The sequence below is a fragment of the Brassica oleracea genome, chromosome C5 (assembly GCF_000695525.1).
Source record: "Brassica oleracea var. oleracea cultivar TO1000 chromosome C5, BOL, whole genome shotgun sequence".
Taxonomy (NCBI): Eukaryota; Viridiplantae; Streptophyta; class Magnoliopsida; order Brassicales; family Brassicaceae; genus Brassica; species Brassica oleracea.
The window spans coordinates 35,588,481-35,610,455 of record NC_027752.1 but is presented as its reverse complement, the minus strand read 5'-3'; the positions used below and the strand labels follow the sequence as shown (position 1 = coordinate 35,610,455).

Sequence of the window (21,975 nt, the reverse complement as noted above, 5' to 3'; positions counted from 1 at the left end):
AGTAACGTTATCATCTTGCTCAGTAAGATGACGTGAAGGGGTGATAATCAAGCTCGCAATCCTCTGTCCACTGATATTGTGTGGTTCAATCTCAGCTGGGATCTCCCTCGGCATAGATGAAGAAGCCCCAATTTGCAACTGAAGCGCCATAAGAGCATACGGCTCTCTAATGCTCTCCACAATCTCTCTTTGTGTCTCCACTCTCTCTTTAGGCCTCCATGACTTTTTTTGATTCTTATCATATGGGGCATAACGGGAACCAAATCTGGTCGATGTAGCTTTTTAGCTTCTCTCCTTCCCTACTTGCTTTCCTGCGTACCAGTCTGAAGAGTCATCGTGTCGAGCATAGACAGTTCGTCTATAACCGTTTACCTCAAGTATTCTTTTTGAGGAGTGAAGGTCCACATTATGGTGATATTTACTCTCCCGCTGTTCATATCGATCGTGAGGCTTTTGCTCACGCAGCAATGGCTGTCGAGCTGATGCGCCAATAGGCAGCTGTACCCGTGAGAATACGTATGCTCTCTCCATCTGATTACTCGATCCCTGCTCCTTCTTAGTACAATGGGAGAGTTCATGACTTAGCATGCCACAAAAGGTGCAGTGCTTGAAGAGTAGTTCATACTTTATTTGGATCGTCACCTCATCACCACCAGGCGATAAGATTTTCTTGCTGAAGATAAATGGCTTCCGTGTATCAACATCAATACACATACGACCCTCTGATTCTTTGATTTTATCCTCGCCCACATGACCAAGCTTGGATCCAATTTTCTTCAAGTTCTTTGACGTCCAGAGGTGTAAGGGGATACCAGTTATGCCAACCCAGAACGGAATGATCCATGGATAGTCGTCATGAACAATCGGCTCCCACCGAACAAGAACGAACATACAGAAATTGTAGTGAAAGGGCCCTTGTTGCAGTACATATTGCAGGTCCTCGGTTTCAAAGTTAAAAAGAAACTTGCCATTACCGAGATCATTTGCTTTGATGCAATCTTGCAGCTTCCATTCCGTCGGCATATGTTGTAACAGCTTAACAACATTTTGCTTCTTAGGGTTCAGAACTTTCCCTATCAATGAACGTTGAAAGTCGCGTATCGTATGTGAATCATTCTGATCCGTTAACTGAATGGGCTCGTCATCACTTTCATAACAAATCCCTTTGCCTTTTAGATCTGCCATATGAGCAGATGGAAGACGATGTGATGATCGACTCATGGAGATTGTAGTTACGAACGCTAGTTCTAATCGATGCGTTGAAAACGATGTGATGATCGACTACCACGGACGAAGAAGTCGCAATGAAGAGAGACGATCAATGGACACAATCTCAAAACTGCAATCTCAAAGTAAATTGTAATCTCAATGAAGATCACGATCTCAGAACCGCTCGGAGACGTTGATGATCGATCGAGAACCAGGATCATCCGAGAGAAACGTTGATGAAGGTGAAAGCTTGGTGATGAAGAAAGTACAGGTTTGTGTGGTTTTGGTAGCGGTCTCTCCGTCAGATGACAAAGATCAATCTGAGGATGGTTAATCGGCCACCAAAGAATGGATCGATGCGTTGAGATGATGATCTCAAAGTGGTGTCGCCACATACCAATCAGTCTACTGTGAGATAATAAAGCAACAATAATATTCTATTCCACAAACGTATCAAGTTTAAGAAATAAAAGCATGTCTCGTATGATGAATATATGTCAATCAAATATTAAGATCTAATTAAAAAAGAAAGAAATATAACTTATCTAAGTGTATATGAAGAGGGAAACGACATCACAAAATTTAGACGAGACGGCTAGAATCCAACGTCAATATATTATACCAGAGCAGTCATGCCTTCCGATTGGAGTGGGGATCACGTTAGAGGTTGGTAATGTGTTCGTATCAGTCGGCTAAGATTTTAATTTGGTGGTTTTGTTTAGGGTTAGTGTTCCGTGCTGATAACGTGTTGTGTATCGGGAGAAGGAAAGAATCTGTTAATCTTATTATTGTTCCATACACAACGATACATATATAAATATATATATAGCAATACAAACTAGGCTTTAGAACATTCGAAAGTGGGTTTATGGACTTACATGGACATCCACATAATAGTTCATAACAAAATGGATAGTTGTTTCCTCGAGAAGGTGAAGGAATTAATTGTTTTATAATCTACCAAAATTGAAAATAAAATAATTTTATTGTTATCATAAAAAAACCTATTAGATAAATTAATTTTGCACATAAATTGGTACGAGAGAGAACATCATGTGGGGGCTAAACTATAATAAAGGATATGAGTCAAAATCTAAGATAAAGAACTAATAAACGGTCCAAATCCAGCAACAGTTGGCTTAGCCAATAAGTCATTTTCAAAAAGGATCGTTAAAGACATAGGAAATTAATTAAAACTTCACCTTCAGAGTTACTAACAATAATGAAACTGCCACTTACCTTTTGTTAATAAACCTTACACACAGAGGAATAATGTTTTATTTTAAAAATTCATTATAAATCCTTCGAACTCTCGTCTTCTCTGATCTTTGGATCTAGGCTTTTGTTTGTCCTCTCTCTCTCTCTCTCTCTCTCTCTCTCTCTCTCTCTCTCTCCCCCTCCCTCCCTCCCTCGGCTTAGCAGAACTCCTCTGGTTTTGAGAGTTTTAGGTTTCTCAAATTTTCTTTCTCTTGATATTCAAAGATCTTCTTTTTCTTCAATCATTCTAGTGATCCCTCAGATCACTTCAATCTGAATCAATCAGGACAAAATTAAAGTTCAGAACTTTGATAAGAAGATGCAACAAAACCAAGTGAAGAAGAGAATTGCTAGGTGCGAGTCGACCGGTTGGTATTGGCCTAGCGATTTAACAGAAAATCGGTGATTACTCGGAGATTAATCGGGATTAGTTTTAAGGGTTTTTTAATTTTTGTGATAAATTAATATATATATTACCTAGCTTTCGGAACCCATGACATGACATGCATTTTATTTCTTTTTTGTGTTTTTGTTTAATGATGGGCAATACTGTAAATAATCAATCATCTTCCTCACGACAGATTTAGGTTTTCTGCAACATCTTCCTCAATCATCTTGCCTTAAATAACCAAAACTATGAGTCATATTGCTGTTTTTTCATCAGATTAATAAGTTTGACCATTGGAACTCCATCTAAAACGTTCTAATCTCTCAAGAAAATGTAACTTTTAGTGAAACCGGTTTATTGGCCGTTTATGGTGTAATCACTACGGTGAGCCTCCGCCAAGCGTTGCGGCGCCGCTTAATCGGCTTCCACGGCCGCGTTTTCGGACAGGTCTCTCTCTCTCTCTCATTATGTGATTCCACCAGGACACGAAAGAGATGGAATTTTTCAACGCAAACCGATACAGGATCCTCGAACTCATTGGCAAAGGAAACTACAGAGTCATGTGTGCAGCCGTTGACACGCACACACGGGAGAGAAAGTCTCCGAACACATCTCCGATGCACTTCGTATGCTCTGCGATGTGAAGCTTTATATTGGGCTCGTGAAACGTTAAACGATCAAGCCCGCAATGCAAAAGATTAAATGATACGGTTAATTTTAGTAATAAGACAGGTGTTCCCTCTGATGCATCGACTTTCTGACCTGGAATCCTAGGTGCATCACTAGGAGAGAAAAAACCATTTTTATATATAAAGATGTATATATATATGTTTTGATAACCGGAGATTTCAAAGTCTTTCTAAACCCAAAAACTAGTCCCACAATCTCTTATATCTCTGGTATGCAACTAATTCATCGATATGACACGACTAAATGGACAAAGGACCACTAAGCCAAGACCAATTGGTTAGCAATACTGATGTACATTAACGGATTGACTAGAATTTACATGATTATTGTAATAATTGTTTCTAAATGTTGTATTAGTATATATTAAATAATGATTACTTTGTTCAATTTTTTTATTGCAGGCTCAACGCCAAAACAAGAAATGAGGATCAAGATAGGTTTAGCTATAGTTGCTCACAATAACGTTCCACCAAATTCTTACTTATTGTCTTTTTATGGGTTCACTTAAATAAACCATTGTCATTTGGCCATGTGGGAAACAACTGAAGAAGGTCTTATGAAAATCATGTTTGTGACTCAAAACTGAACATCAGTTGCATATGTTCTGGCAAAAACCATTTATCTCCATATTGAAGGAGCAGTTAACATTGATCCTACTTGTCCTTTCTGGTGCCTTGGCTGTTCGTGCTCGGTTGCGGACTAGAGGTATTAACATTGATCCTATTCGACTATCCCTATGTCGTTGACACGCACACACGGGAGAGAAAGTCTCCGAACACATCTCCGATGCACTTCGTATGCTTTGCGAGGTGAAGCTTTATATTGGGCTCGTGAAACGTTAAACGATCAAGCCCACAATGCAAAAGATTAAATGATACTGTGAATTTTAGTAATAGGACAGGTGTCCCCTCTGATGCATCGACTTTCTGACCTGGAATCCTAGGTGGCATCACCAGAAGAGAAAAAAACCATTTTTATATATAAAAATGTATATATATGTATATATATTTTGATAACCGGAGATTCCAAAGTCTTTCTAAACCCAAAGTCTGGGGGGAGGTTTAGTGATAGTAATTTATTTATGAGTCTTATCAAATGTTTAAAAAAAAAGTTTTTATTGAATCAAGAAGGGGATAATGAACTTTTAGATTTTTGCTTGTTTTCTAACCACTCTTTAGCATCATTCTAGACTTACTGATTGCAAATAGTACTAATGATACTAAAGTGGATCAACCTGTCAATTATCCACACTTGCTGAGATTGTTTGAAGGAACCAAAGCTGACCTCCAACACTAAACTTGATACAACTGTTTGTCTTGGGGCTCGGTATACATGGGATCAGATTCTTCAAACAAGTCTGGAAGGTAAATCCTTGTGTAGATAGATTTATCCCCCTTTCTCTCTCTATTTTCGAATTATAAAGATAAAAAAAATTATTATGATATATATCTATTAGAGATTTATTAGGAAGGAATTCGAACAGGACTTGGTGGCTACAACCATTAAGGCTTTGCTTCATAAGAATTCTATAGGTAAATGATTAGAACATGACTTGGTGGCTACAACCATTAAGGCTTGCTTAACAAATAATCCTAGCATATAGGTCAAAAAGAAGTGAACATGACTTGGTGGCAACCACCATTAAGGCTTGATTCATGGAAGTCTGTCCAATCTTGGTCAATGATCTTGCAAAAATAAGCAGATTTTGACTAAAAGAGAAAATTAGTAGAGAGAGATAGGATAGGAACTAATGTTTACCTGCAGGTCTAGATACTTGTTTGAAAATCCTTGCATCATGTGATCGATATTCCCAAGGTAAAGCCTGCACTTTTATTTATGCTAAGAAATGAGGTTGGTAGAGGGGAATGTCAGAAAAGATTTGATAAGTTGTTGGCTAGATGAATTTTGTTGCTAAGCTAGGATAGGGTATAATGTGCTTTTGTGATTAGGACTTTTTTGATGTGGATTGCAATATTGTATAGGTGATGATTCTAAGTTTTAAATCATGTGAGTCCTTGCTGTTTTCAAACCTCTTTTAGAGAGACTTCATGTTTGTTTTGCTTGAGGACAAACAAAAGGGTAAGTCTGGGGGAGTTGATAGACCATGGATTTGACCCACTTTTATCCATGGTTTATAAGTGTTTTAACTATTAATTATTATATTATAGAGTCTATTTAGCATATTTATAGGATCAGAAGTGATTTGGAGATAAGTGATGATTTTGGAGCATTTTGGAGATATTTGGAGCAAGCACCCGAAATGACCATCGAGCTCGACCATCGGTCGATATTGAAGAGGAATAATCGATCGATGTTCTTGTCTTGACATCGATCGACAGCAAAGCGTGCAGAAAGCCCGTTTGGTCACAGCCGACTTGAAGCCCAAGTCTTCACCAATTTACAAGATTACCCCTGGCGAGTTTTAACCTAATTATATAAGCTTTGCCACCATCTTACAGGAAAAGTGTGTTTTCTTGTTCTATTATTTTCACACCAAGTTTTTTAGGATTTTGATAAATTGGAGAGAAGATCCAAAGTTATAATTTGTGATTGGAACTCCATTAATATCTATTTTACTATTCTAATGAAGTTTTCTTACCTAAATGTTGTTATGAATTGCTTGGCCATGTCTGAGTAGTTCCATTGTTAGATTTTAGGGTTTAAATAGGTTAGGAGGGATTAGCCCCAACTATAGATTGCTGAGTTGTGATAATTGTCATTAGGATTATTCATTAATGCATGTTTCAAGATTAGCTACCTAGAACTTGCCCTAGGATTGATAGATAAAAGCGAGAGCTTCATTCTCATACCGAAAACATTCTAACTGAGCAAAGTTTCTTGCTATGAGTAAGGCGAGAGCTGATCTAGTTAGCTTAGTAAGCTACCATTCAACCTGCGCATAAAGCTTATCTAGAAGCGCGTCGATAGATATCATTATTGCATAATCGATCGACGGAGCGAAAGGTGAATCGATCAATATTCCTATAGGATCATCGATCGACACTGTTATTGATCGACAAACGATAGTTGAGATCATTAGATCTAGTAAATAGACAAGTCTCAACATGCGAGAGCTGATTGACTTGTTGATTAAGTAGTTGAGCTTTACATTATCATGCATGCAACTCATTAGGCATCTGTAGGATTATAATCCCAAGTTTCCTGAATAAAATCCCTAAGTCTAGCTATTTCCTTTGAAGCACCAAAACCTCAACCAATCAATTGAGCAAACACTTGCTTGATAAAAAACTGCAATTTACATTTAAATCATCAAACCATCCTACTTAACAAATCATATTAGATTTCTTAGGTTCCCTAGCTCCCTGTGAATTTGATCCCTAAGTACTACAACTCGACCTCTTATTTGTGAGATTATAATTCACTCCTTAGGGTAATTTGTGTGGTATCAAATTTGGCGCCGTTGCCAGGGAGCTTTGATCGCAAATTCGATCTAATTTTTGTTAAGTTTCTGACACAAAATTTTTTTCTTGGATTTTCAGGTACATGCCCAGCAGTACCAGAAGCAACAAGGAAACTCAACTGCTATTCTCACCAGATCCTGCAAGTTTGGAGCGTTCGATCCGCAAAGAAGCACGCTCCTCATCGATCGACAACAACACTTGTTCATCGCTCGATTTCGTTCAACCGCCGTCGACCCATGCACTATACCCGTCGACTGATACTCGCTCACCACCGTCGACCGAAGACACTCATCTTCCATGACCGACATCGTCCATCCGACATCGATCGATACTCCAGTCCGAACATCGACCGATAATGAGCCGCGAGACATGGTTGCGACTTTGATACATGTACGAGATGAGAGAGGAGACATGCATGACCAGGAAGGTCATCTGCATAATGCAGCAGGTCAGAGGATAGATGCTCATGGGGCTGCAATCCTTGAGTCTGATGCTAGTGCTACAGGCACTACTCTACCTGTAGATGAGGCTGCGCGACCCAAAACGTTGGCTGACTACAACCGTCAAGATCATTTCTACACCAACAGATCAGCCATTCGTTCTCCCACTATTCAGAAGAATTTCGAGTTGAAGGCGCAGTACTACACACTGGTGGGACAGATACCCTACCATGGATTATCTCACGAGCCTCTTATGGACCATCTGGAGAGGTTCGAAGATCTGATATCTGCTATTAAAGTCAAGGGAGTCCCTGAGGATTATCTCCTATGCAAGCTCTTCAAGGTCTCACTTGCTGGAGAAGCTTCACATTGGCTTAAGCAGTTACCACCAGGATCTCTCACATCCTGGAACGACATCAAGAATGTATTCTTATACAATTTCTTTGATGAAGCGCGTGCTGAAGACTTGAGGAGCAAGATTGCTACATTCACTCAGGAGCCTGAAGAATCATTCAGAGGCTCTTGGATCAGAGAGACTGTCCACACCATGGATTCAATGAAATATAACTGCTCAGTACTTTTTACACAGGCATCGCGGTGCAGTACCTGACACTACAAGAAAACATGACCTTAACGACTACAGTATTAGTAGCTAGTTGGTCGTAATATGGGTTTTACGACCAATTAGCTTCGAAAATCGATTGGTCATTACAAGCTGGTCGTAATTAATTATTAGAGGCACATTGGTCGTAACATTACGACTAAAACTATTAGTCGAAAATCAGACGTAACTTTATGACTAAATAAATTGGTCGTAAGTTAAACTTAAATAAATTAGTCGTAAAGGTGACCTACATTTACGTCACATATTAGTCGTACACTGGTCGTAACCTTACGACCAATTTACCTCTAATACCGATGTTTATTAGTCGTAAGCTAACGACCACCTTACATCGACTATAGATGTTCATTGGTCGTAAATCTGACCAATTTTATTTATTTATTTTCGAATTTTATATTTATTTACGAATTTTATATATTAATTAAAATCAAATATTTAAATTTAGTTTGATTCAATTTTTTTAAATTTGATAAAATGAAAAGAAAATATCTAACATCCGTAAACATAATAATATCCATAATATAAAACATTCAAAATACAAATTAATTAAAACAAAAAAAAAACAAAGAATTAAGGTTTATTTCGTTGAAGAAGTCGGACCTATGCTCATCTGCACGTCGCTCTAAATCCGCCTGCTCTTCCGGAGTGGGTTCGGGGATAAGGTCGGACATAGAGTCTGCCACCTAGAGGCAAGAGCCGGGTTTATGTTTGGGTTTGACTCTATCATCAGATCGAATATGTTTGTCATAACCGTAAATTTGTCCCTGTGGTCGGTTATGACTCAGTTGGCAGCTGTCAAATCCCTCCGGAGAGAGGAATCTTCTTCCATTCTTGCAGCGTGTTCAGCTCTCGCCCTCGGGACATCGTTCACAGTTCCGATCCCGACCATACGTCCCCTTTTCTTCAGGACAACCTTCAAATAATAAATAGATATTAATTAGTACATATGTAAAACTAAGTTAAAGAATAATGTATATAAACATATATTTAAAAGATCTAATATTTTACCTGCTCAAAATTTTTGTCTTGTTCGATGGTGGACAGCTGGACCGGTGCACCTTCCGGATTATGTTGCGACAACTGAGTCTGGACCTCTTGGATCCAAGCCTCAACATTGTTGCAGATCCTCTCTGCTTGAGGATGCGAAAAAGTGCCATCAGAATGCTGGTGTGTCGTCTTGTAAACTCGGGCCAGAGATGGTGGTGCTCCTTCTTGGGCAGCATGTATTAAAAAAAAATTAATTAAACTCACGCATTCAATAAATACTTAATTAATATATATTTAATAAAAATTAAAAAAGATCGAAGACTTACAATTTGTAGTGCCCTCCCAGCGTGTGGAATCTGTCCATAAGTTTGAGGTATTGGCATGTTACCATCTTCATCACGGGTCAACTGGGCCGCAGAGAAAGTCAGAGACCTTTGAACTGACTTAGGCAAATTCCAATAAGCCTTCAAGCCTTTCCGAATATCATTGCTGATATAATCTTCTTTTGCGTCATCCCCCAGGACCTTCCACTTCTCCTTCCAATCACCAACAATGTTCTTTAGGTGAGCCATCGCCTTTTTGTAGAACGATGTCTTCACCGTTTCGTTGACAGCAATGGACCAATTCCATTTTTGCTACAAAAAAATCATTACTAAAAAAAAATTAATTAATTAAATTATTATTTTTTAAATTAAAAATAAATAAAATTATATTTAAAACTATCCGCGAAGCACTTGAACCAAGTTCTCCGAATGTGGTCCGGTGTAAGAGACCAGTTCGGATGCGCTTCCCGGAAGTTTGTCCTGATGATATCTCTAACGCTCTGTCCTACATAATTGTCCTTCAAAAACCTACAAAATTTGAAAGAATACATATATTTAGACCAATATGTATAATTAGTATATTTAAAATATTAAAAATTACCAGTAAGTGTTGGGTGGTACCATCAAATCTGGATCGTACCGGCATCTGGAGAAGGTTTTCCATCTTGCATATGGTGCATTTGGTGGCACCATCAAATTTGGATGAACAGCTTCAGAAGCCGGAGCAGCTGCAGGAGCCGGTGCAGCTTCGGGAGCAGTAAACTGCTGCTGAGGATGGTGTGGAGGATGATGCTGATCATACCTAGGCTGCTGTGGAGGCTCATCGTACTGGGGATAGAATGTAGCAGTGTCATAACACTGCGGATAGTAAGATGCAGGGTCATATGCATGTGGAGGCACATACGGAGCAGTAGGAACTTGGCTCTCAGGGACATTCTCTTGGCCGGATGATGTGCCGTAGGTAGAAACTGATGGATCCACCTGTCCGAGAAAGGTACTCGCGTAAGAGTTTCTAGGCGTAAGGTTCCTTAGTCTCAGTCTACCGCTAGCCATAGCAATATATATCGCCAATCTGAAAAGAAAAAAAACAAAGAAAAAAAAGATGATTAGAAACAATTCAAATTTTTTATATAAAAATAATCTAAACCTATTCTAATTCCATCATAATCTAACTCCATCCTAATCTACTTCCATCCTAAACTAATTCCAAACCTAATCTAATCACCTAACTAACCACCTAAAACTAAAAAAAAAAAAGTTACCTAAAGAGAGAAGGGAAATCGTTGTTAGAGAGAAGGGAATGAGCAACCAAATGGCTTCGTGAGGTCCGAGTATATGTAGAGTTTTGGTTTTAGTCGTAAATGGATAGTAATATTACGACCAATGAGCGACTAAGGGTCGTAAAGGAGACATAAATTTACGACCAATGGGAGACCAAATAACGTTACGACCAATAAAGGACTAAAATATTTTTTAATTTACGACTATTGAGCGACTCAGAGTTGAAAAGGAGACGTAAATTTACGACCAATGAGCGAGTCAGAGTCGTAAAAGAGACGTAAATTTACGACCAATGAGAGTCTCGCAGTCGTTAAAGAGACGTAAATTTACGACCAATGTGGGACGAAGACCTTTACGACCAATTAGGGTGATTCCAGTATCTTTTTTTTGTTTTTTTTCAGATATTTCTAAAAATTGTTTCTGATTTGAGAAGCAAACTGGTGAGTATTTATAGAAAATTTCAAAAGATTTTACGACTAATTAGGGACCAGGGAGACGACCAATTAGCTTCAACACATTTTAGATTAGTCATAATTTACGACCAGTTTGCTTCGACGCATTTTAGATTAGTCGTAAATGAGTCGTATGTTACGACTAATTAACTTCACCTCATTTTATAATAGTCGTAAATGAGTCGTACGTTACGACTAATTAGCTTCGGTATGTGTTTATACCCTAAAACCGAAACCCCAAACCACAAACATCATAAGTTGTATACACTTCTAAACCCCAAAGTTCATATATAATTGAGGAAACATGATCTAATAAGTTAATAATATAATAAAACACAAACACTGTAATATAATCAAACTCGATCACTCATCATCAGAAACATCATCCACTTCATCATTTTCTTCAAATTCATCTTCGTTGGCTTCATCTGTTGCATCGTCTGGAAGTTCTTCATATCCCTGGTTGTGTGGATCAACAAGCAAGATATCATTTGTAGCTTGCTCAAATACTTCTACTTCATTTACGGCATCTTCTTGTAAAGGCGGTTGTTCATCTGTCAAGACGCGGCTCCGAGGTGAAACTTTTATAGCGGCTAACCAAGATATTCCAGATTGTCTGATCCTCGGGTATGGAATAAAACAAACTTGGTCTGCTTGAGATGCCAATATGTAGGGTTCAAATTTGTTGTACCTCCGTGTAGAATTTATATCAACAACTCCAAATTTGCTATACCGAACACCTCTATTGACGGTGGGGTCAAACCAGTCACATTTGAAGAGAACGCATTTCAGCTTCACCAGGACGGGGAACTCCACTTCGATGATCTCTTGTAAGATTCCATAGAAATCAGTTTCACCTTTCACACATACTCCATAGTTCATTGTTGCTCGCCGACTTCCATATTCATAAGTGTAAAAAGTGTAGCCTCGTGTGAAATACATAGATGCTATGGTGACCTTAGCGACCGGACCTTGTATCATTTCGTGAAACCACTGAGGATAGAATGAATCATCATAATCAACCTGGATCATCAACATATATATATAAATATATAACTTCATTAATTATATAATAAAATAACATATTTAGTTAATTATACTGATGTATACCAGCGTTTTCAACCACTTGACAAAATGTTGGTCTTTCCTTTTGTTGAGATCATTGGTTGATATCCTTGGTATAGCTTCTTCGACTTGGGAAACGAAATCGATGTTTTATGCCAATATGATCATTAATGAGTACTATATATATATGTGTGGTAAAATTTAACGGCCAATTAATTAATTTTAATTACCTTTCAAATGACTCAATCTCCTCGCAGTTAAAGAGTATATATGTGTGGGCACTGTGAGTGTCATCTGTACTCGACCACCAAACTTCTTTCAGTTTCCCACCTAGATGTCCAATCTGACAGACTATGGCTGGAACATCTTCAACAATATATGTCGGCATAACACCACCATCATCATATCTGCTCGTAGTCGTTTTCCGTGTCCGGGCTTGGGACCCAAAGTAGTACGACATGAAGTGAGATGCTTCCTCATTCAAACTCCAAGCAACTATTGAACATTCCACCTAGCCAAATTTTTTGCTTTCCCTTTCAAATATTTCATGGTTCGCTCATAAGAATACATCCATCCATTATGAACAGGTCCACGAAGCAATGCCTCGTACGGAAGGTGGACAACTAAATATTCCATGACGTCAAAAAATGACGGAGAAAATTTTTCTCCAAATTGCACATCAAGATCGGGAAATTCTCATCAAGTTGTCTGATGACATCTACAGTTAAGGTGTGTGCGCTAAGATCTCTGAAAAAATTTCCGATGCCTACAAATGTACAAGCCAACATACGTAAGATACTTTTTATAAGTTTTTTTCCAACAAGAAGTAATAATAAGTTTATTTGTTACCTGCAAGTGCCTCGTGAACATTTTTTAGAACCAACTCCGCAAATGCAAATGGTAGAAGTCATTGCATAAACACATGACAGTCATGACTTTTCATCTCTGAAAACTTCTGTCCCTGCTGATCAACACATCTTGATAGATTTGAAACATATCCATCAGAAAACTTCACATTTGATGCCACCCACTTGAACAACGCTGCTTTTGCTTCTGCTGACAATCTGAAAATGGGAACCGAAATTTTCCCATCGTTTCTAATATGCAGCTCAATCCTAGAACATAATGCAGGCAAATCCAACCTTGAGTTCTTGTTATCTTTTGTCTTCCTGTGGACGTTCAACAATGTATTGATGATGTTGTCAAAGAAGTTCTTCTCTATATGCATCTCATCAAAATTGTGGAGTAGAAGTAGATACTTCCAATATGGAAGTTCCCGAAATATACTCTTCTTGTGCCAATTATGTTGTGTCCCGTAACCAGCAGACATATTTGCAGTAGTATGTCAATTACCCCCTTTCTTGACTGTATCTTGTGCACCATAGTAATCAATATATTTCTCGATTTCCTCTCCAGATAAATATGGCGGAGCGGTGTCTCGTCCAACCCTTTTTGACCGAAACAATTTATTGTTCCTTCGGTACGGATTTTTAATAGGAAGAAATCTCCAATGACAATCAAACCAGGACGTCTTCCTGTCTTCCTACCATTCTTTAGTTGAAATGCGTCTGTGCTTCCCATACAATAAGGACAAGATATCCTCCCATGCGTCGTCCAACCTGACAACATCCCGTATGCAGGAAATCACTAATGGTCCACAAAAGAACTGCTCGCATTGTAAAGTTTGTTCTCGTTGAACAATCATATCTGTGCACGCCTGTTGACCATAATTCCTTCAATTCTTCTATCAAAGGTTGTAGAAAAACATCAAGGGACCTCTTCAGATGCTTTGGCCCATGTATCAATATACTCATGAAAAGCAATTCCTTTTCCATACACATCTCTAGTGGAAGGTTGCATGGCGTCAAGAAGACTGGCCAAAGCGAGTATTATCTTCCAGACATTCCAAATGGACTAAAGCCATCTGTGCAGAGCCCAAGATAAACGTTACGGGGATTGCTTGCAAAATCAGGGTACACCGAATTCAAGTGTTTCCACGCTTTTGCATCAGAGGGATGATTGATCTCGCCTTCCTTCTGAGTATGTTCTGCATGCCATCTCATCGCTGCTGCCGTCTTTTTAGATTGATATAATCTCTTCAGTCTATCCTTAATAGGTAAGTACCACATCCACTGGTACGACACCCTATTTCGCCCACGTCCTTGCGGTTTATATCGTGGCTTCTGGCAAAATTTACACTCTAAGAATTCTGCATTTTCTCCCCAGTATATCATACAGTTGTCTATACACACATCAATCATCTCCGAAGGTAAGCCAAGGCTATGAACCAATTCCTGAATCTCATAATAAGATTCAGCACACATATTATCTTCAGGCAAATACTCTTTAAACAACTGAGCCCATGTATCCATACAAACTTCAGGTAAGTTATGATCAGTTTTGATATTCATCATCCTAGCTGCCAATGATAATTTAGAAAGACCTTCTCTACAACCTTCATAAATTGGCTCATTAGCTGCTGCTAGCATTTCATAAAATCTTTTTGCATCCAAGTTAGGCACCTCTACATTTTCTACCTCCTCTATTACTGATCTTGTTTCACGAAATGCATCTGTAACCATATCATGCATCCTATCATGATCTACCATTTGATCATCTTGAAGGTTATAACTTTCAGAAGGCAAATGTGGTTTATTTGATATGTTACGAACATTTTCAACCTGATTACTACTAATAGCTTCATTCCTATTATCACCTTCTTCGTGGTTAAACCAGATATAGTAACGTGGAGTAAATCCTTTATTTACTATATGTTTCCAAACCGTTTCACTAGCAGCAAACTTGGTATTGTTGCATTTACGACAGGGACAGAACATTTTACCTGTTTCCAGTGTGAGAGACGTTTGTCCGGCCTGGTACATGAATATCTCTGCTCCGTTGAGAAATTCTTATGTTACTCTACCCCTTGAATCTTTATGCGCATACATCCAACTCCGACGCTCAGAGATATTTCTAGACATTTTTTTTTTACTCTTTTTCGTCTTTTTTTTGTGCATCTTAAAAATGAGGGAGAAGATCATATTTATAGGGAATTTCAATTTTGGTAGGTAACAATGTTAAAACGAATTTACGTTTGATAATAACTTAACCACGAATGTGCAACTACGTTTCTCATAAATTGATCGTTAATTAGATGGTACCTGGTCGATGTAATGTAGTCGTACGTTTAAGACCGGTTTACTACTACCTGAAAGTGTAGTCGTAAATGCGAAATTAGTTTACGACTAATTTACGACTAAAACTTATAGTAGCAAAATTACGTCCAACTTACGACGAACTTCAACGTAGTCGTAAATTAGACGTAAAGTCGAAGATAATTTACAACTACACATATGTAGTCGTAAATTATCGTCGTTACTCTCACTTTCTCTTGTAGTGAGATGGCTCTTGATGCTTCCAGCAATAGGAACTTCAACACCAGGAATCCAGAAGAGGCAGTGAAGGTCATTGAAAACCTAGCATCTAGTAACAACACCATGAACACTGATTTTGAGAGGAAAAGGTCTGCCATCATCCTTGGGAATGATCAGATGGATGAGGTGAAGGCAAAGCTGGATAGTGTTCACAAGCTTCTTAGGAAGCAGGTCTGCGTGGTTGAAGATGCAGAAGCTGTAGACACAGAGGGTAGAGCAGAGGAAGAAGAAGAGGTGAACTTCATTGGTGGAACTGGATTCCAAGGTTCTGGAAACCAGGGTGGAAACAGAAACTCCTATGGAAATAGGGAAAATTTTAACCAGAGTTCACAGTACCAGAAACCCTACAGCAACAACAGGAGTTATGGAAATTCCTACTTCCAGAAGCCACTACCGCCTACTCAAGAGAGCAAGATTGAAGAGATGCTAGATAGGGTTCTTGAGGCACATCAGTGCATGACAGTGGACTTCAATGGGAATATTGATTCTGTCTACACCAACCTGAATACAAAGTTTGAAACTTTGAGCACTCATGTGAAGAAGTTGGAGATGCAGGCTGTTCAGACATGAGAAGCTGTTAAGAGGCAGGAAGCCTTGACAAGAGGGGCAGGATATGATGTGATGAAGCACCACGTGAATGTCATCATTGGGGATTATTTTTGGCAAGTGGTGAAGGAAGAGAAGCTGCAAGAAGGAGATTTCGAAGTAGAAAGTCTGATGAGTTTCGGCGGATCGCACTGGTGTCGATCGACACCAGACTCTGACCATCGATCGACGGATGCCAATCCAAATCGATCGACAAGATCTCTGGAGCATCGATCGATGACACCTATGGAGTCAACCGCATCTTGCAATGCCGTGAGGACTCTAACTCACAGGGAGTTCGCAGCAAAACACCCACATCCACCCAACCCTGATAACGTAAGAATCGCTCGACAAGCTGATACCCCCATCGATCGACAAACAGATGTCGACATCGATCGACAACCTCCAGCGTCCATCGATCGACGAGCACCTATTACGTACTGAGTGCATACGCCAAAGATAGATGTTGCACGTCTTAATGCACTCAAACTCAAACCCAAACCTTCAAAAAACCCACCAGAGACCGTCAGGATACCTTCAGATGATGGAGAAGATTCGATGGAAGTTGATAGGGTTCCTATGGGAAGAACCCTAAGGAAAAGATAGGAAAAAGTGGAGAAACATCTGAAGAGGGGGGCCAATGAAATGGAAAAGGAAAATTTCCGAAAAAGATTCTTCAGGATTCCTCTAGATAAGCCATTCGAGGAGGCTTATTACACTCACAGATTGTGGATGTTCTTCAAAGAAACAATGGAGAAAGAAGAAGACATCAAGAGAATGTTCTGTGAAGCTAGAGAAAAGATGAGGAAGAGGGTTACATTGAAGAAGAAAAGTAATCCTGGGCAATTCGCTATACCATGCACGGTGAAGGGTATTGAGTTCCCACATGCCTTGTGCGACACAGGAGCATCAGACAGCAGAGCATCAGACAGCATCCTACCTAGGGTTATGGCAGACCATCTGGGTCTGCAGGTGGAACCTTCCAACGAATTGTTCACTTTGTGGATTGTTCTCAGAGAAATTCAGGAGTGATTGGGAGAGACCTAGAGGTGCAGATTGGTAATGCCCTGGTTCCAGTTGATTTCCATTTCCTGGACATCAAGCTAAACTGGAACTCTTCTCTATTGTTTGGGAGAGCCTTCTTATCAACAGTAGGAGCAGTGTACAACCTGCAATCCAATCAATTGTGCTTGACGCATATAGATCCTAATACCCACTACGACCCCATTCCAGTCAAGAAGCCACAGACGTTCTCCAGAAGAATCAATGATCCAGGAATCATTCAGCTTGCCACTGTGGAGCTGAATACGAGACAGAATACTCGGCGTCAATCGAAACTCACACTGCAACATCGATCGACAGTGGCCATCTGAAATCGACCGACACACCACATGAAAAATCGGTCGACAGTAGTCCAGATGATTGGAAGAACGACTATTACAACCCCATCATGGCAGTAAACGATGCACCACCTGAGACCCCTGATGATCAGTATGATGAAGAATACAAAAAGAAAGGAATTCTAGTCTACAAATTTCGTCCTCTAAGACCAGAGATTCATGCACAAGTGGAAACAGATTCACTTCATGCAGAAGCTTATGGAAAAGGAACCAGCTCTAGCCGAATCAATGAAGCAGATAGACGAGCAGCGATCGACAGAGAGATACAAGAATCAATCGACAGAGCCAAGAAGAAACCGTTCGATGTTAACATGCCACCATCGATCGATAGACGTCCAGAATTCGGCAGAAGAGCCTTTGACCTTTTTGGAGCCAGAAAATTCTACTGGGAAGACAAGGACGAGTATGGAATCTACAGAGATGATCAGGGATGTGCAAGAGATATGGATGGACACATCATCAGTGTGTCCAAGGAGGAGCTCAGAAAGCTAATGGAAAGAGCTTCGAGAGATGAGCCAAGCTACATATGTCTTCCTGAACATGCTAGCTCATTCACACAGACCAAGCTGGTACCAGAGATCTACACTAAGGATGAGATCAATGAGATGTTCTATGGAGTCTGTGGAGCCTAAGAGAAATATGAAAGTGATTTCTAGATGAAGCTTGATGGTGTCTACCATCCACTGAATGATGGCATCGGTTGGTTAACTACATGCATGGAAGAGATGAGGTAAGACATAGCCAGAATTCAGCAAGCGACCGACGCTTCTCGCCATACATCGATCGACAGAAGGCATCATGAATCGATTGATAGAGTCTTACCAACATCGATCGACCAACGCTTACCAGCATTGGTCGACAACAATCCACCACACTCACCTCCGATGAACTCTCAACAGGATTTCCACACCAGAGAAGAGATAGATCAGTTGGTAGAAGAGATCTACAGAGCTCTGGACACTACAGAAGAGAGGCTTGATGGGAGATGCGATGACATCTATTTCCCAATGGATCTTAGCGTTAGTACTTTGACTTCCAAGATTGAAGCTATACAAGGGGAATTGGTGGAGATTCGGAGTTACATTGCTCGTCGTCCAGAAGCATCCGCATCGTTCGACATACACAACAACATATCGACCAACATTCGTAGACAGACATCGGTTGACGACGCTACAAACCGAGGCCGGCTAGTACCAAAGGTGACATCAGACATGTCTGACACACAGTACCATGGAGAGGATATCTCAGCTGACACTTACGCCACACTTAGAAGACATCATTTCAACCTTGAGAGTCTTGGAGATAGACTGCAGAGGATGGAAAACACAACTGCAACAATGAAGGAAAAATGGCGCAGAGGGGATGAAGCAATGAGAGATTTCACTGGTACATGGCTCAACAAGTCCAGTTTTCAACACTACTAGCCCAATCACCTCCAAAAGTCAAGCTAAATTACTATAACAAAACGCTGAGTGGGAGGCAACCCACTATTAGGTAATATTTATTTAGTTTTTATTAATATACTATTTATATTGGTTTTAAATTATTGCAGGTCATAAATAAAAAAAGATCCAAGTAGACGATTGTCGTGAGTATCGACCGACGAGAAGCTGTCGACATCGATCGACATTGCCTTACCTGCCGCGACCGATTTCAACATCCTTACATCGGTCGACATCCATTCTGGTCTGGTATATCGTTCTAACTTGTTACATTGAGTCCTTATGATTAGTTATCACCATAACTCCTACTGAATTTACACTGAGGACAGTGTAGTTTAAGTCTGGGAAAATGTTTACTGGTAGTAATTTATTTATGAGTCTTATCAAATGTTTAAAAAAAAAAAAATTTATTGAGTCAAGAAGGGGATAATGAACTTTTAGATTTTTGTTTGTTATCTAACCACTCTAGACTTACTGATTGCAGATAGTACTAAAGATACTAAAGTGGATCAACTTGTCAACTATCCACACTTGCTGAGATTGTTTGAAGGAACCAAAACTGACCTCCAACACTAAACTTGACACAACTGCTTGTCTTGGGGCTTGGTATACATGGGATCAGATTTTTCAAACAAGTCTGGAAGGTAAAGCATTGTGTAGATAGATTTATTGTCCTTTCTCTCTCTATTTTCGAATTATAGATAGATAAAAAAAATTACTATGATATATATCTATTAGAGATTTATTAGGAAGGAATTCGAACAAGACTTGGTAGCTACAACCATTAAGGCTTGCTTCATAAGAATTCTATAGGTAAAGGTTTAGAACATGACTTGGTGGCTACAACCATTAAGGTTTGCTTCACAAATAATCCTAGGATATAGGTCAAAAAGAAGTGAACATGACTTGGTGGCAACCACCATTAAGGCTTGATTCACGGAAGTCTGTCCAATCTTGGTCAATGATCTTGCAAAAATAAGCACATTTTGACTAAGAGAGAAAATTAGTAGAGAGAGAGGATATGAACTAATGTTTACCTACAGGTCCAGACACTTGTTTGAAAATCCTTGCATCATGTGATCGATACCCCCAAGGTAAATCCTGCACTTTTGTTTATGCTAAGAAATGAGGTTGGTTGAGGGGAATGTCAGACAAAATTTGATAAGTTGTTAGCTAGATGAATTTGGTTGTTAAGCTAAGATATAGTATAATGTGCTTCTGTGATTAGGATTTTTAGATGTGGATTGCAATATTGTAGAGGTGATGATTCTAAGTTTTAAATCATGTGAGTCCCTTCTTTTTTCAAACATCTTTCAGAGAGACTGCATGTTTGTTTTGCTTGAGGACAAGCAAAAAGGTAAGTCTGGAAGAGTTGATAGACCATGGATTTGATCCACTTTTATCATGGTTTATAAGTGTTTTACCTATTAATTATTATATTATAGAGTCTATTTAGCATATTTATAGGATCAGGAGTGATTTGGAGATAAGTGAAGATTTTGGAGCATTTTGGAGATATTTGGAGTATTTTGGAGATATTTGGAGTAAGCACCCGAGATGACCATCGAGCTCGACCATCGGTCGATATTGAAGAGGAATAATCAATCGATGTTCTTGTCTTGACATCGATCGACAGTGAAGCGCGCAGAAAGCCCGTTTGGTCACAGCCGACTTGAAGCCCAAGTCTTCACCAATTTACAAGATTACCCCTAACGAGTTTTAACCTAATTATATAAGCTTTGCCACCATGTTAGAGGCAAAGTGTGCTTTCTTGTTTTATTATTTTCACAGCAAGGTTTTCTAGGATTTTGATAGATTGGAGAGAAGATCCAAAGTTATAATTTGTGATTAAAACTCCATTAATATCTATTTTGCTAGTCTAATGAAGTTTTCTTACCTAAATGTTGTTATGAATTTTTTGGCCATGTCTGAGTAGTTTCATTGTTAGATTTTAGGGTTTAAATAGGTTAGGAGAGATTAGCCTCAACTATAGATTGCTGAGTTGTGATAATTGTCATTAGGATTTTTCATTAATGCTTGTTTCTAGATTAGCTTCCTAGAACTTGCCCTAGGATTGATAGATAACAGCGAGAGCTTCATTCCCATTCTGAAAACATTCTAACTGAGCTAAGTTTCTTGTTATGAGTAAGGCGAGAGCTGATCTAGTGAGCTTAGTAAGCTACCGTTCACCCTGCACATAAAGCTTAACTAGAAGCGCGTCGATCGATATCATTATTGCATAATCGATCGAGGGAGCGAAAGGTGAATCGATCGATATCCCTAAAGGATCATCGATCGATATCCCTATAGGATCATCGATCGACACTGCTATTGATCGACAAACGATAGTTGAGATCATTTGATCTAGTTAATAGACAAGTCTCAACATACGAGAGATGATTTACTTGTTGATTAAGTAGTTGAGCTTTACATTATTATGCACGCAACTCATTAGGCATCTGTAGGATTATAATCCCAAGTTTTCTGAATAAAAACCATAAGTCTAGCTATTTCCTTTTAAGCACCAAAACCTCAACCAATCAATTGAGCAAACACTTGCTTGATAAAAAATTGCAATTTACATTTAAATCATTAAATCATCCTAGTTAACAAATCATATTAGATTTCTTAGGTTCCTTAGCTCCCTGTGAATTCAATCCCTAAATACTACAACTCGACCTTGTATTTGAGAGAGTATAAATCACTGTTTAGGGTAATTTGAGTGGTATCATACAGTTAAATTTTTTTACACTAATTTAAGAATCGTTCAACATATTAATATTTATATCAATGGATAACAGATTTTCACATATCACATTTAGACCCAAAAGAAATATATTTTCACATTTCTTATCCAACTTGTTACTTATATTTACATCAATATATTGACGATTATTATTATTATTATTATTATTATTATTATTATTATTATTATTATTATTATTATTATTATTATTATTATTATTATTATTATTATT

The 21,975-nt window shown here is 38.9% G+C and overlaps 3 protein-coding genes across 3 annotated transcripts; all 3 read right to left on the bottom strand.

Annotated features, from left to right (window-relative positions):
• Positions 1-282: 282 nt before the first annotated feature.
• Positions 283-1,185, bottom strand: LOC106345134. Its single transcript, XM_013784390.1, has one exon. The coding sequence runs from the start codon at positions 1,183-1,185 to the stop codon at positions 283-285; it is 903 nt and encodes a 300-aa protein (XP_013639844.1).
• Positions 1,186-11,434: 10,249 nt separating this feature from the next.
• On the bottom strand, positions 11,435-13,466 carry LOC106345133. Its single transcript, XM_013784389.1, has 2 exons — positions 13,073-13,466; positions 11,435-11,898 (listed from the first exon to the last, which is right to left on the bottom strand). Exons 1-2 carry the CDS (start codon positions 13,464-13,466, stop codon positions 11,435-11,437), a joined length of 858 nt encoding a protein of 285 aa, XP_013639843.1.
• A 559-nt stretch (positions 13,467-14,025) lies between these two features.
• LOC106345132 lies at positions 14,026-14,547 on the bottom strand. Its single transcript, XM_013784388.1, has one exon. It carries the CDS (start codon positions 14,545-14,547, stop codon positions 14,026-14,028), a length of 522 nt encoding a protein of 173 aa, XP_013639842.1.
• Positions 14,548-21,975: the final 7,428 nt, after the last annotated feature.

Bases quoted from the DNA above. Each gene is read 5' to 3' on its own strand.
- LOC106345132 (XM_013784388.1), bottom strand. From the start codon at position 14,547: ATGAATATCAAAACTGATCATAACTTACCTGAAGTTTGTATGGATACA.
- LOC106345133 (XM_013784389.1), bottom strand. From the start codon at position 13,466: ATGTCTGCTGGTTACGGGACACAACATAATTGGCACAAGAAGAGTATA. The intron at 11,899-13,072 runs GTCATGACTGTC...GAATCTTACAAG, and splicing joins GAAGTTTTCAGAGATGAAAA to AGATCATCGAAGTGGAGTTC.
- LOC106345134 (XM_013784390.1), bottom strand. From the start codon at position 1,185: ATGGCAGATCTAAAAGGCAAAGGGATTTGTTATGAAAGTGATGACGAG.